This window comes from Mixophyes fleayi, chromosome 1, assembly GCF_038048845.1.
Source record: "Mixophyes fleayi isolate aMixFle1 chromosome 1, aMixFle1.hap1, whole genome shotgun sequence".
NCBI classification, from domain to species: Eukaryota; Metazoa; Chordata; class Amphibia; order Anura; family Limnodynastidae; genus Mixophyes; species Mixophyes fleayi.
The window spans coordinates 130,497,493-130,511,535 of record NC_134402.1 but is presented as its reverse complement, the minus strand read 5'-3'; the positions used below and the strand labels follow the sequence as shown (position 1 = coordinate 130,511,535).

Here is a 14,043-nt window from a genome sequence, read left to right as displayed (position 1 = left end):
ATTTGTCCGATTACAGACATGCTTGGTAATTGCCGTAATGTGCAGTTAAGTAAAATCAATAGATTTGTATTATAGTTCCTTTAATCAATCACAACCTCTTATCTTTATTGTAGAAGTCTGCCAAGTGTAATAAAAGATTTTGCAGCAGTAGATAAGAAACAGTTTAGGTAATGGTTATATATTGTACGCACTTTCATTGCTTGAAAAGAAAGGTGAATGTGGATGAAATACTTATTAATACAGCATAGAGGACAGTGGCTTATCTTTGCAGTCCTCTTCACAGAGGTATAATAGTCAAATCTGGTTTTAAAAATAATATTTCAATATTAAAAAGAAAATACCTTCCAAAGTGGATCCATTTGTTCAGGGAAGAGCTCAAAGTATTTATGAGCCAGATGCAATGGAGGCAGAGTCTGCAGGTTTAAATTGGTCCAAGTGTGTACAAAATTAGCAAGATTAACAAATGTGTACAAGCCAAGGCGGTCATTTCCATAATTAGACAAGTGTGTCATAAAGATGCTGATCTGTAATAGATTGATAATTGTGTGTTAGAGGCAAGTGACACAGAATGCTGGACTAAATCATGTGATCACTAGATGGCAGTAGAAGTCCTGTGAAAGAAGAGAAAACACAAACCTGATTAAGTGAGCAAATCTGTTAGCTTAATGAATGTTCACCACAAAAATTCCAAATATTCTCACTCTCAGGACACCTAAAAATTACATTACTAATTATAGCACTTAATTGTGAAACACTGCGATTTAATGTGATCAAATTATTTTATTGTGTTTTTATAAAGTTTTTACTATATGTACATTTTGCTGTATGATACATGTAAGACGTGAAGGTAAATATTTTATGACATATCTCCCAACTGTACTAATTTTGTTGGGACACTTCTGATGTGAAGGGACTGTCCCACTTTCAGCACATTTGCCCAGACTTATGGGAAGTTGGGAGCTATGTGGCCGCTCACCAACTTCTGTTTGCAAAAAACGCGCATTGCTGAGATTTGCAGGATGCCAGCCCTTATGTTACCCTGCTCTTTTCCTGTCAGATGTCTACAAGCTCCGTGGAAACAGCAGACAGCACGTCACAGTAAGTGAAAGCTAAAGAGGGAGCTTAAAAGTTCAAATTGAAGAGTTCTTTAGCAGGTAGAGCTTTTTAAAAATAATAATACTGACTAGGTAATATAAGTTTTGCTAAATTTATGCTTTGGAAGAGTGTACAAGGATGTGTCCTGCTGTATGCTTTCAATCTGTGTAATACTTTTAGCAGCGATGTTTAGTGGCAATAGTCATAGCTAGTTAGGAACCTTATTGTGAAATTACAGTTTTTCATCAGGTGCAGCTTCAGTCCAGAATGTTAAACATGTACATTATCAAAGCCTTTATCAACATCAGCAAAGACAACAATGCTAGATGTACATTTGTAGTTTTGAAACTTTGATCTGGTTTGTCAGGTCTTGCCTGTTCCTCCCAAATGATACTGTAATGGCTTTCTATATGTTGGATCAGGGCAAATATTCTGAGCTTTGTTTGCTTGCAATCTTGACTTGAACAACCTGTGACTTTTCGAGTGTTGTGAAACTGGCAAAGCATGCTGGGGATTGTAGTTTCAGAACACCTGGAGAACCACAGACTGTCCAGGTTAGCACTTGACCATCGCCATTTCATCCATGTCACTCTGAAAGCAATGATTTTGGATTTGAAATGGATTTGGACTTTTTAACTAAATACTGTATATGGATTTTATTTATTGAACTTACAGTAGAGCCTCCTTGGCATTTGTTTGTAAGGTTGTAGGAGATCATGAACTAGCATACATGGCACTGTCATGATACTTGCGTCTGGACTCCGGACATTGCAGGTGCCGAATCGAGTATAATTGTTTGCCAAGTAACTGCAACCAGAGTTTTTTTCACTTCACACTATCTGCTAGGCAGCAGCAAGGTGTCTAACTAATTTCATTAAATTTGAGCTTGCTGCTCTGAAGCAGGAAACCCATGCAATACTTTTAAGTGAATATACACAGAACAGTTTAGAAAAAATTAGCTTATCTCTAACTATAGACATATGGAGAAATCATGTTGAAAAGCACATTAGAAATGTGTGGGAATTGGCAATAACAAAGTTAAATCAGTTTATATACATCATTCAGCCACAACATTAAAATCACCTGCCTAATATTCTGTAGGTCCCCATCATGTCACCACAACAGCTCTGACCCGTAGAGGCATGGGCTCCACAAGGCCTCTGAAGGTGTCCTGTGGTACCTGGCACCAAGATGTTAGCAGCAGATCCTTTAAATCCTGTAAGTTGCAAGGTGAGGCTTCCATGGCTCGGACTTGTTTTTCCTGCACATCCCAGATTGAGATCTGGGGAATTTGGAGGCCAAGTCGACACCTTTAACTCTTTGTCATGTTCCTCATACCATTAATGAACAATTGTTGCAGTGTGGTAGGGCGCATTATCCCGCTGAAAGGGGCCACTGCCATCAGGGAATACTGTTGTCATGAAGGGATCTACTTGGTCTGCAACAATGTTTAAGTAGGAGGTACGTGTCAAAGCAACAGCCGCATGAATACCAGGATCCAAAACTTCCCACAGAACATTACCCATAGCTTCACATCTCCTCTGCCGACTTGCCTTCTTCCCATAATGCACCTCGGTGCCATCTCTTAACCAAGCAAATGACACACGTGCACCCAGCAGTACACATGATGTAAAAGAAAATGTGATTCATCAGACCAGGCCACATTTTTCCATTGCTCCGTCGTCCAGTTCCAGTACTCACATTCCCATTGTAGGCGCTTTTGGCGGTAGACATGGGCATTCTGACCTATGCAGCCCCATACGCAGCATGTTCTGTGTGTTCTCTTCTGACACCTTTCTATCATCGCAAGCATTCATGTTTTCAGCAGTTTGTGCTGAAGTCACTCTTCTGTGGGATTGGACCAGATGGGCTAGTCTTCACTCCGCACACGAATCAATGAGCTTTCGGCGAAAATCCATTTTACCTGTTGTAGTTCCTCAGAGCATTTGTGGTAGTTACTAAACAATTCATACTGGGAACACCGCACAAGACCTGCTATTTTGGAGATGCTTTGACCCAGTCATCAAGCCTTCACAGTTTGGACCTTGTCAAAATCGCTCAGATAATTACACTTGCCCATTTTTCCATTTCAAGAACTGACTGTTCACTTGCTGCCTAATATATCCTACCCCTTGACTGGTACCATTGTAATGAGATAATCAATGTTATTCATTTCACTTGTCAGGGGTTTTAATGTTGGGGCTGGTCAGTGTACTTCAAACAGACCGCATACTTACATTGATAATATACCAAATTTAAGTTTCTTTGCTTGATCTCCTCTTACTTCTCCAATGTAAATACATAATTTCAGTAGAACTGCAGTATACATATACCACTGCAAGAGTATTGGCTTTTCATTCACATTGTACAAGGGAAGGAATGTGACTGAATATATTCTTTACTTTAAATTTGTAATTTTCTGGTTCAGCAGCAGTATGGTTCTCAGTATCTCTCTCAGTGATGCACTCTGAAATTACCAGGTCTTGGACACTAAATACATGTAACTCTGCACAACACAAAGCTAAACAACATGTATGTGTTTGTAACATGTATAAGACAATGTATGTAGCAAAATATTTTTATGTACTCACATCCATTTAATAATGTAACAGTGTGTGGTGAGGGCTCTTGTTATTGGTTTAAAAATGTAAAAAATAGAAAGTAGATTAAAAAAAACAAATCAAACAACACATACTGCATACACATTGCCCTCTGTATATATTTACTCTCAACTATCACCTTCATAAGCAATCACGTTAATGTATTAATTTTAATTTAATGTATATATATATATATATATATATATATATATATATATATATATAATACAATAATAATAATAATAATATAGTATAATATTATACTATATATATATATTGGGATTCAGTCAATGTGATTGGCCAGTGAAAGACCCTATCCTTCCTTGGTTAGCCAGATCCATTTTAGCAATTGGAGATCGGTACTATCCGGAGGAAATCTGGACTGTTATGGACAAAAAGACAAACAATGTTATGCTGTAAAAATTTACATATGTAAAAAAAGTTAATTTACTTGATGTTTGATTTACAGTAATGAAGATTGATTTATGGTCATTTGCTTGCACTAAAGCAGGAGAACATGCCCCCACTTCTTTACACTTTACTATTTAGCTTTTATTTGGAAACAGTTAAAACAATACAAAGCTAGCAGCACATTTTTATATAACCCCCTCTCCCTTACACCTTAAACTGTCTACACTAAGGAAATATTACTGAAAGTAAAGTTATTTTATTGTGTGGTTAACAGTTTTCCTCGACACTAACTCAGATAAGCTTAGCTGCCTCCTTTGTACTGAAGGTAACTTTATTATTATTAATATGCAGGAAACCATAGCAAATTGGCTGAGCCAACCTTTTCTGCCCATTATCCCAAATGTTTGATTCTGCAGGCATCTGTTTCACTTTCTCCTACCCTTTATATTGGTGTGGGATTTCCATGTGTTTAACCCAAGGAGCACAAGCTGTAAATAATGCAAACAGCTTGCCATAGGCAGTCAAATCCCTTATTTAGTTCACACCTTTTCTATGCAGTTTACCAAAATCCCAGAACAAATTTTAGGGCCTGTGGTCAGAAACAATATCTCTTATTATATTGACAGTTGGCAATATGCACAGCAGTTTATCTCTTATGGCCCAGGTGCAGATGGAAAGAATGATTTACTTGTTATTATTGTAAGTATTATAAATGGTTTTAATAGTGGCAGTTGGGCTGGCTTGAAATGCAGTTTCTTTTTATTAGGTCCCTAATCTGATCTGACACAATTTGACAAGACCATTTGGGTTACATTTAAAACCCGAGAATGTCACAAAAGGTATTTAAAAAGTTCAAATGCTCCAAGACTGAGACAACAGTTGCAAAGGATAATGGGCCAGACACTTATTATGCCCAAATGCATTCACCTGTATCTAGGTTTCTGTGTTGTGTCTGACAGAGTATGTTTGTATTTTTCTAACCACCCAGTAATTGGTCTATGAACAGTAATCTGTATCTGGAATTCAAATAGCATTCAATTCAGTGCCTGAACTACTGTGGTGCAGGGTGTGCGTCTCCTACCGGGCCTGGAGGTGAGGGGGACCTAGTAATGCCAGGCCACCCCATCACCCCCACACACAAGTCCCATCGCAACAACCCCCAAGGCTCCTGCCTCAGAGCAGCAGAGTGGTAACCTGGGAGGGTACAGCAGCATCGCGAGGCATCCTACAAAAATTTTGGTATGGCAATGCACTGTTCTGCCCCTGAGATCTTTCCTTTTACCTTTTGTCTAAGTAGTAACCCTTTTAATTGAATTCACAGTAACAAGTACTGTGTCTCAGTAAAAATATTATAAAAACAAAATTACTACATGCAGATTACCTTTGAATATGAAGCTCCAACAATATATTATGAAGTCAGTCTGATTTATTTAATTTAAACTTTAATTGCTTTAATTTAAACTGCTGCTTGGCAACCTTCTTGTGCAATGCCACAATACATAATTTAATGTTAGCTAAACATAGGTAATTAGTGTAACAAGTATTTAATGCAAAAATATGTTTTATGATTGTTGATAGAGCGTTACCTTGTTCTTTTCAGTGCAAGAGAAAGAATAATTAAACCCTGAAACTTAGTTAGGAAGACTTCATTCTCTGCTAGTCCCTGTATCAATATACTTATTTGTACTCAGTGTAAATTTGGATGTGTGATGACTTTAAGAAGCAAGTATAAAGAGAAAATGGACCTGGGCTTTTATTAAAGCGATTTATCACACAATGGCAGAGTATCTCTCGATACTTCTCAGATTCTGTCTAGGGTAAACAATGAAATTCAGGCTGCTAATTTTTATTGGAGAATCTTATTAATGTAAGACATGCCTAAAATACAGATCACAATACAATAGTATACATATACATGGATAAAATATGAACAATTTAAAGAAAATGTAAATACTAAGTGGCAATTAAAAATCTATTAAAAATATACAAGTTTTTAATGTATTTATAGCTACATATCTATTCATAATCAGCTAATCAGGAACTGCACATGTCACTTTCACTGAAAAGTTTTTTCTTTTTAACTGGTGGGATTTTTTTTAAATCCAATTCCCCAATAAAGAAATTAATAAAACAAATGAAAAACATCTAACCTGGAATATCAGTTTTTAATTTTTTCTTGATATGTTTTAAAAATTTGCATATTTGTAAATATTCTAAATGACAGTATGTCAATATACAAGATAAACAAAAGCTTCTCAGAGTAGTGACATTCTAGCTGGACTATGCCTGAGAGAACAGGGTTGTGCTAGATCTTGTGAGCTGCTTAAGGCAAGCTAGCAGGGACATGAAGAGCCTGATTCATCAAGGAACATAAATGCCGATTTTGTGCCTATCGTAAGCAAATTTCATCTGCGAATGCCCAGAATCGGACCATATGCAACTAATCGCAGCAGTGTTCAATTCATCTTCGTACTGTCTACAACCTATGATTTTTGGAAGGGAACAGGGCAGGGAAGAAGTGTTCACCTGTAGTCAATCTACAGAAAGGGCGTGCCAAAAATGAGCGCACGCAGCCACGTCTAATTCAAGCTTTGGGCATCTCAAACTTAGTTGCATTTCTGCCGTATCTCTTGCTCCAGCAACAGGGCTAGTATATGTTCTGAGTACTAGTGATGACGATCTTGATGCATTATTATTATTATCGTTTATTTGTTAGGCGCCACAAGGTTTCCACAGCGCCATACACAGTACAAACAGCAGACTGGAAACAGTACAGAACAATAAACACAAGGTACCAATACTTCAGAAACTTCAGGCAGGCAAATGCAGTAAAGATGGGGCGAAAGAACAGGTAAGGAGACAGGAGGGGAAAGGGGCCCTGCTCATACGAGCTTACATCCTAAGGGAGGGTAAACAAAATCATGCACAAAAGGGAGCCAGTGAAGCAAGGGGGAGAGAAAAGAGGGGCCAGGGGAGAGAGGGGAGAACGAGTAGAGATGAGGGGTTAAGTGGATGGGTGGTAGGCTTTGAGGAACAGGCGAGTTTTAAGTGCCCGTTTGAATGAGCACAGATTAGGATAGAGACGGATGGAGCGAGGGAGGTCATTCCAGTGAAGAGGGGCAGCTCGAGAGAAGTCTTAGATTCTGGACGATCATTGGCCAAGGGCAGGGAGCGGGCAGGAGTGTGAAGATCTGTCGCATGCTATAATGCTTTGCGTTTGCAGTCAGGAGCAACTGTCAAAATATATTTTATGTTCAGTGGACATTAAGATCATCCCAATAAATGTATTTCATAGGGGAAAAAATGGAAAAAAAAATTCTTTCAATTTAAACTGTTTTGTCATTAATGCTTATATAGTTAACAGGTGACATTAAATCGTTTTTGTTTTTCTGTTCATTCTTTTGCGAATGTATATTCCACATTGGCATTGGATGTATCCTGCAATGTTTCGTGTAGTAGAGCTAAGCAGACCTACACCCGAATTCGTCAGCGCACGTATGTTCAGATCTGTTCCTGGCTGAATATGCAGAGCCGAATTACATGCGTTTTAAAATAAACGCATGTTTCGCTCAGTATGTGTGCCCTGATGAATCAAAAACGAAGGAGGCAGAAGGCAGAGGGAGGTTGTAATAATCAATAGCCAACAGGACAGAAACAAATTAATTTTGCTAAACCAAATTAAGAAACTATACTTTGCATCTTTTATCCTGAAGATATGCAAAGTGGAGATGCCATGTTTTTTTCTCTTTAACATAGCTTTGCTGTATAAGAGCTTGTATATATGAACATCATTAGTACATAAAGGGTTACAAAGGCAAGTGTTGCTATGCAAGCAGAACTAAAGGTACAATGCCACATCACCTCTAGAAGCTCAGCATGGTGCAATAAGTGTATCACTGTGTGAGGTCAGCAAAGGTCTTTGTGAGCCATCTATTATGATTTGTCAATTTTTGCTTATACAACGAAAGGTCCTTAGCTGCTGAACTTATGTTTATACACAAACAGACACACACATATGTGCCTGCATATACTTGTGTGATTTGTAAAAATTCCCAAATGCTTGTACTTTTTAGTTTACTTTAAATTAAAGTTACAATAACCACATTTTTTTTCTTTATTCATGTTGCGTGCAATAATGTAAAAATACTATTTGTTTCTATGTTCTTTGGATAAAGACATTCTGTGGGAGACAGCGTTGATTCTGCCTCTTCTCCCTCCACCTCTTTCACATCCTCTTTCCGTCTAAACACAAGTCTAATATCATCACTTCTATCTAGCATGTACAGAAGAAGGTCTTATCTGAAAATAGCAAGAAAAAAGCTGGTGCTTCAATTGCGGTGTTTAATGACAATTTGTAACAGACACTGTCACAGAATGTGCACATTTTAATACAAATATATTTCTTTACAATATATAAGTGATATATGCAAAAACTTGTTTAGGTCTGAAGCCATCGCTTCAGGGTCCATTAGGGAAATGTGTTTATTATAAGGAATAATGCACCACTAAATTTTTAGGTTTTAAAAGTAAACTGTGACCTACAAAGCGTCTGGACTACAGCTTTCTGCTTTAATATGGTTACAGAACTGCTCATTGACTTCTAAAATCCATATGTTATAAAGTAGGCTACACAATTTCCCATATATAGCTACATTGAATAAAACCTATAGGGAAGTGTTGTCTTGGAATCATTGCAGATCACAACTAATGAAAGATAAGTTTGAGACATCAGTAGCAGAATATTAGCACAATGTGAAGGTTATGTTGACATGTCACAACATAGATAGCAGTGTATGATCATTCTAAATACTTAGTCGTATGTGTTGGTATTGTCCAAATTGGCACTCTCTAAAGCAATTACATAGGCTTATTTAAAGAAACATATAACAGATAACACAGATCCCACAAAACTTGCTATGAAAGAAAAAAGGCTAAACTCTTTAAGCATGCATTTTTATTAGCTTTTCCTTCTATAAATCAATATCTCCTTTTCAAATTATTTTCTGGTGGGTAGACAAGTATGGCTGCCAGTCACACACAGACCCACAGCTCTCAGCATATCATGTGGGATTGCGGCTTTAAGTCTGTATTTGACAAAGCAGAATGCACTTGCCTGATCATCTGTCTATGGCTGTAAAAAAATGCACTGATAAACGCTCCTTCACACCAGAAATATGCACCCCTGTAGCCTACACTTAAGGTTGTGAGGAAAGGTCTCAAAAAGAGAAAGTGACTTTGCACTGGCAATTCATAGCAAGGCTAAAAACCCTTGAACTAATTTTCATAACCTGTGCTAACATATAATCTACATGATAAATGTATTGTTGGCTCCACATATAGTAAAATGCACACTTCAAAGGCCAGCCATGAGGGAAAACTGAGTAGTGGAAACATAAATCACGATTCCAAATGGGACTGTTTAAAAAGGATCACACACAAAATTCTCAGCAGAAAGAGCTCAGAGAAATTACTCAGTTGTACACATCAATTGTCGTAAAGGTGATTTTGAATAAATATCAATTCGGTGGTTAAATGTTCTGACTGCAACACAATGCCACTGAGAGACTTCCTGGAGGTCCCTATTTGAATCCAAAAGTTATCTCATTTTGACCTTCGATAAATCGCTTTCTCTCTTTGACTCCTACACTTACTTTGCAATCTTGAGTATGCAGGGAAATTGACATTTCTGTGTGGAATTTTTTTTTATTTGAGCTATATTTTTTTTTTTAAAGATTATTAATTCTGTTTTCTGCATCTTTCCCCATAAGAAGCAATGCTTCCTACTTTGGGCATTTTGTCACAGCCAGTCTACCAGCTATAAAACACAAGCAGCTCTGAACTAGCAAATTCAAGCAGAATAATTACAGATTCCGCAGAAAAATGTTAGACAGTCCTCTGTTACCTTTACAAACCTTATGTAAAATCAATACAGTGCGTAAACATATATCCTCATGATGAACCCTTAATTTGTTTATTCCATGGTGCTATCAACTGTAAAGTTGAGCTGCGCCTCGTGTACCAATCAGTTCAGATAAACGGTCCGTGTGACAAATTCATGCTGACATATCATTGTATTTTGGAATTGTTTCTCCAGTTTGGGACACCACATGCTTCTGTGATTCAATTTTAGACCTGTTAACTCCTGAGACAGATGTGAATCTATTTTCATCTAAATGCTAGTGCCAATTCATCAGAGACGTAAACAAACCTGTTATACCAATAGTTTAAAGGCAAGGGGATTTATCAGACTGCCACACAAAACTTTTTCTTTCTCTCACAAATAATCTACATCATGCCGGAGCATATTATTTTTTATATAATTAAATATATTCCTAATGATTAATATTATAACTAAAGAAAATGTCTAAAAGTGTACTATACCGTAATATAATTGGTTTTTAAAAATGTTCTTCTACCCGACTATTAGCTGTTGCACACATAGCTAGTGTTAGAAAAATAAAAAATATGAGTTTGCATTGCAGATGCATTTGTTCTTATTCTGTATCAAGCATATACAGTTGTATTAACATTTTGCATTTTAATGGTTTGTTTGAACAGACCCTTAGTGACTCATTTTGTAGAATTGTTTGTTGATGACTAAAGAGGATGTCATCTAAACTAAAATACAGATAATGTTACCCTCATCTATGTATTATATGACACACAAGAGTTGTTTTTAATTTGAATTAGAAGTGTCCCAATTAAACTTTTTGAGCTGTGATCATAGGTTTGTGAGCACCCATTATTACACTTACTTTTAAAAGTAAAAAAATCTTTAGTTATATATGGTATGATACATAAGACTAATGTAATTCAGTTGTATAGATTTCAAATGTGTCAAAATGTTCATTTTCAATTTTTAATTACATTAGATTATGTGTGCACATGAATGAGCTTCCCCTATAAAAAGTGGTTCAATTGACAGTAATCTCTGAATTACAGTAACAGCTACTTTACCATGATTGTGCTAACATTTGATTATATGCTCTGTGGACTCCCGCTAAACTACTGCTGAAACAGTAAGGCCTGCACTGATCACTAGAGTATTATATAGCACAAAGCGGGATCTTGTCCTTGCAAAATCATGCACCTTATTACAGGTATTATGCATTGTTATTCTTTATTTATAAAGCAAGAGATTACAGATAACATGTAATCATTCACATCAGTCCCTACTGCAGTGGTGTTTGCAGACTATGGGGCATATTTAGTGATAAGCGAATAGTGCTACGGCCGGTGAAAATGGGTGTTTTTGCCTGTGATAGGGATTCTCCCTATGCATTGTGGGGGTGCCACCAGTGATACCACTGCATGGGAAGCCTATTTAACAAGATTTGCGGCAGAACTTATACTGTTGCACTATCTGTTTTCACGGTGATGATAAAAGAAAATATTCATAGAAATAAAGCTTTAACCTGTGAATAAAGTAGTTTTTATATGTTTAAAGATTTTGATTTTTATATATATATATTTTTGAACTATTTTTAACAATTATTTTATTTATTTTTGTCCACCAAGGGTATACCTCATAGTTTCCTACTCTCCCGGAATGTCCGGGAGACTCCCGAATTTTTGGGAATTCTCCCAGACTCCCGAGAGAGCAGGCAAAATTCCTGGATCCAGCTGTCGCCGTTGTTTAAGATGGTGGGGGCCGGGCTAAACGCATCATCATGGTCCCTCCCCCTACTGTGATTGGTTAAAATTGCCTAAGATTGACAGGGGCGGAGCCTAATGGTGCCCCACATCTGGCCCCGCCCCTTTGATGGACCCCCTCCCGGACAGCTGCCTTCAAAAGTAGGCAGGTATGGTATACCTCTCTAATCACCTCGGTGGCCTAGGACTTGACCAAATAGAATTTTGTACTTTGGATAATTTTGCGCACTGTAAATAAAATCCTAAGTGTTCAAGACAATATATCTCAACAGTGTTCTGCAGAAACATTAAACAGATATGAAAAAATAATATATTTGCTGCTTAATGTCTTATGGAATCTAGTTTCATGGATTTTTCCTTTGTCCCAAATAAATAAATAAATAAAATGTTAAACTCATCATTGTGCACTTATTTTTTAGTGATTCTTTCAGTTTAGTAGGGGTAAATTTAGCGGTTAACCACAGTTGACTCACATGTTCTGTTTTGGTTGATGACTGCATTGCAAGTTAAATTTTACCAGTAGCACTGAACACACATTCAGACAATACACTAAAACATGAGCAGGAACATGTTTTAATAGCATTTTGCTAGAATTCTGACTGGTCAAGCTTCATCTATCAATATCCCAGTGGAACAACAATCTGGTATGCTTCCTTAATTTTCTGTCCATAAGGTATCTATCTGCCTGTCTGTTTTTAAATGTAGATGGTAATGGCGCTAATGAAAAGTACAGAAAACAATTGTGCTTTGTAGCAGTCGGTGTGCAGTAGTTAATGTATAAAATCTGTAAGAGCAAAATAAATGGAAAAAATAAAGACAGCAATACTGCCGCATTCTGTACACATCTGAGTGTACAGTATTCTGGGCTTCTAATAATCACAGATAGCATCCACAGACATTTTCACCTATTACAACCCAGGAAGAATGAGTGTTCTAAGGGCTGTAAGTTCACTTCATAAGGTTATAGATATGTGGCATTTGTTGATGCTTGCTAATTGGCTTATTTATGTTCCATGTGCTATGATTGGTGTTACTTATTAATTAAATTTGTGAAAAATCAGGACCGTTTCACCAGCTAAATTACTGACAGTGAATCTTGGAATTTTAGCACTGGCAGAATTGATTCGTGACTCTCTAAAAATAACATGTTATAAGAATTTGTTTTACAACCTGCCATGTACTTGTATTTCAATAAATAAAAACTTGTGCAACTAAATGGATACTTGTCTTGTGGGCTTATTATTAGAGATAAAAACACATTATTGTCAATTATTTTTAAAATGAAGATGGAGTACAATACATTGTAATCAGCATCATGTTACTGAGATGACAACTGTGCTGAGTTAAGTAATTAGATAACTACATTATGTTTTGTAGCAAAAAGGATTTTTCTTTGTCATGTTCCTGGTTATTAAATGGCAACACATGCTCTGTTCTGTGCCATTTATATCCCCGTATTTCTATTCTGCTAGTCAAGGCGTATTTGTGTCCGGCATGGATGATTGAGTGAGTTTATTCATTTTAATTTTCTCTAGACGATATTCATTCTAGTCCAAACTTGTGTAATTTACAGTACAACAAATACATGTACCCCTAATATATCTTTATGGTGTCCTCTTACTAATCAATAGTAAGATATTCTATCGCAAATCACTGTACCTTGCATATTGCAGCCAGTAACAGTTTATTAAAAAATGTAAATGTAAATAAGCAATGTTTGACTGCAAATGGATATACTAACCAATAAGAAACATAAGACACTGTTTCTTCTGCTGTACTCTGGTTTTTACCAAAGAGGGGGAATCCTTTGCCTTTTTTCTGTCCCTTACCCATGAATTTTTTTATTTGCTTTATTAAACCATTGAAACATATCTGTTCTAGAATTGCAACTATATTAGTAAATTATATTTCTGGAAGGTAAACAAATTTAATTATGAGGTTTAAGGGAGAAAAATAATAAAAAATTAAGGGATTTTTTTTTTTTCATTTACTCCTTTTAAACTACACTGGTTAAATATTTGGTTACCCTCTTAACGTGGGGAATGAAGAGGGTCATATCGACAGTATTAGTACCAGCTCTGTGATTTCTGTGATATCCCTGGATCCCTCTTATAGAGAGAGGATTCAGGTCATCATACAACATGCTAAGGGGTGTATTGATTAGGGATGTGCACCGGCGACTTTTGGTGTCTCGTGTTTTGTGTTTTGGATTCGGATTTTCGTGATGTTTTGGGTTCGGATTTGTTTCGCAAAACACCTGCCGAAAGGTTTTGGTTCGGATTTA

The 14,043-nt window shown here is 36.7% G+C and overlaps 1 protein-coding gene and 1 long non-coding RNA gene across 5 annotated transcripts in view; one reads left to right on the top strand and one right to left on the bottom strand.

Annotated features, from left to right (window-relative positions):
- LOC142142061 (bifunctional heparan sulfate N-deacetylase/N-sulfotransferase 4-like) overlaps nt 1-14,043 on the bottom strand; it is a 320,049-nt gene that overhangs the window by 25,180 nt on the left and 280,826 nt on the right. For all 4 annotated transcript variants that reach the window (XR_012689036.1, XM_075200343.1, XM_075200345.1 and 1 more), the window contains exon 7: nt 342-524. Coding sequence is in view for 3 of the 4 variants with exons in the window: in XM_075200343.1 (XP_075056444.1) it covers nt 342-524 (183 nt within the window). In the remaining variant the exon portion in view is untranslated. The remainder of the gene's footprint in view (nt 1-341; nt 525-14,043) is intronic.
- The window catches only part of LOC142142102 (uncharacterized), a 107,265-nt gene continuing 94,180 nt past the window's right edge, over nt 959-14,043 (top strand). Inside the window, exon 1 of the long non-coding RNA XR_012689046.1 lies at nt 959-1,098. This is a non-coding gene — a long non-coding RNA (uncharacterized LOC142142102). The remainder of the gene's footprint in view (nt 1,099-14,043) is intronic.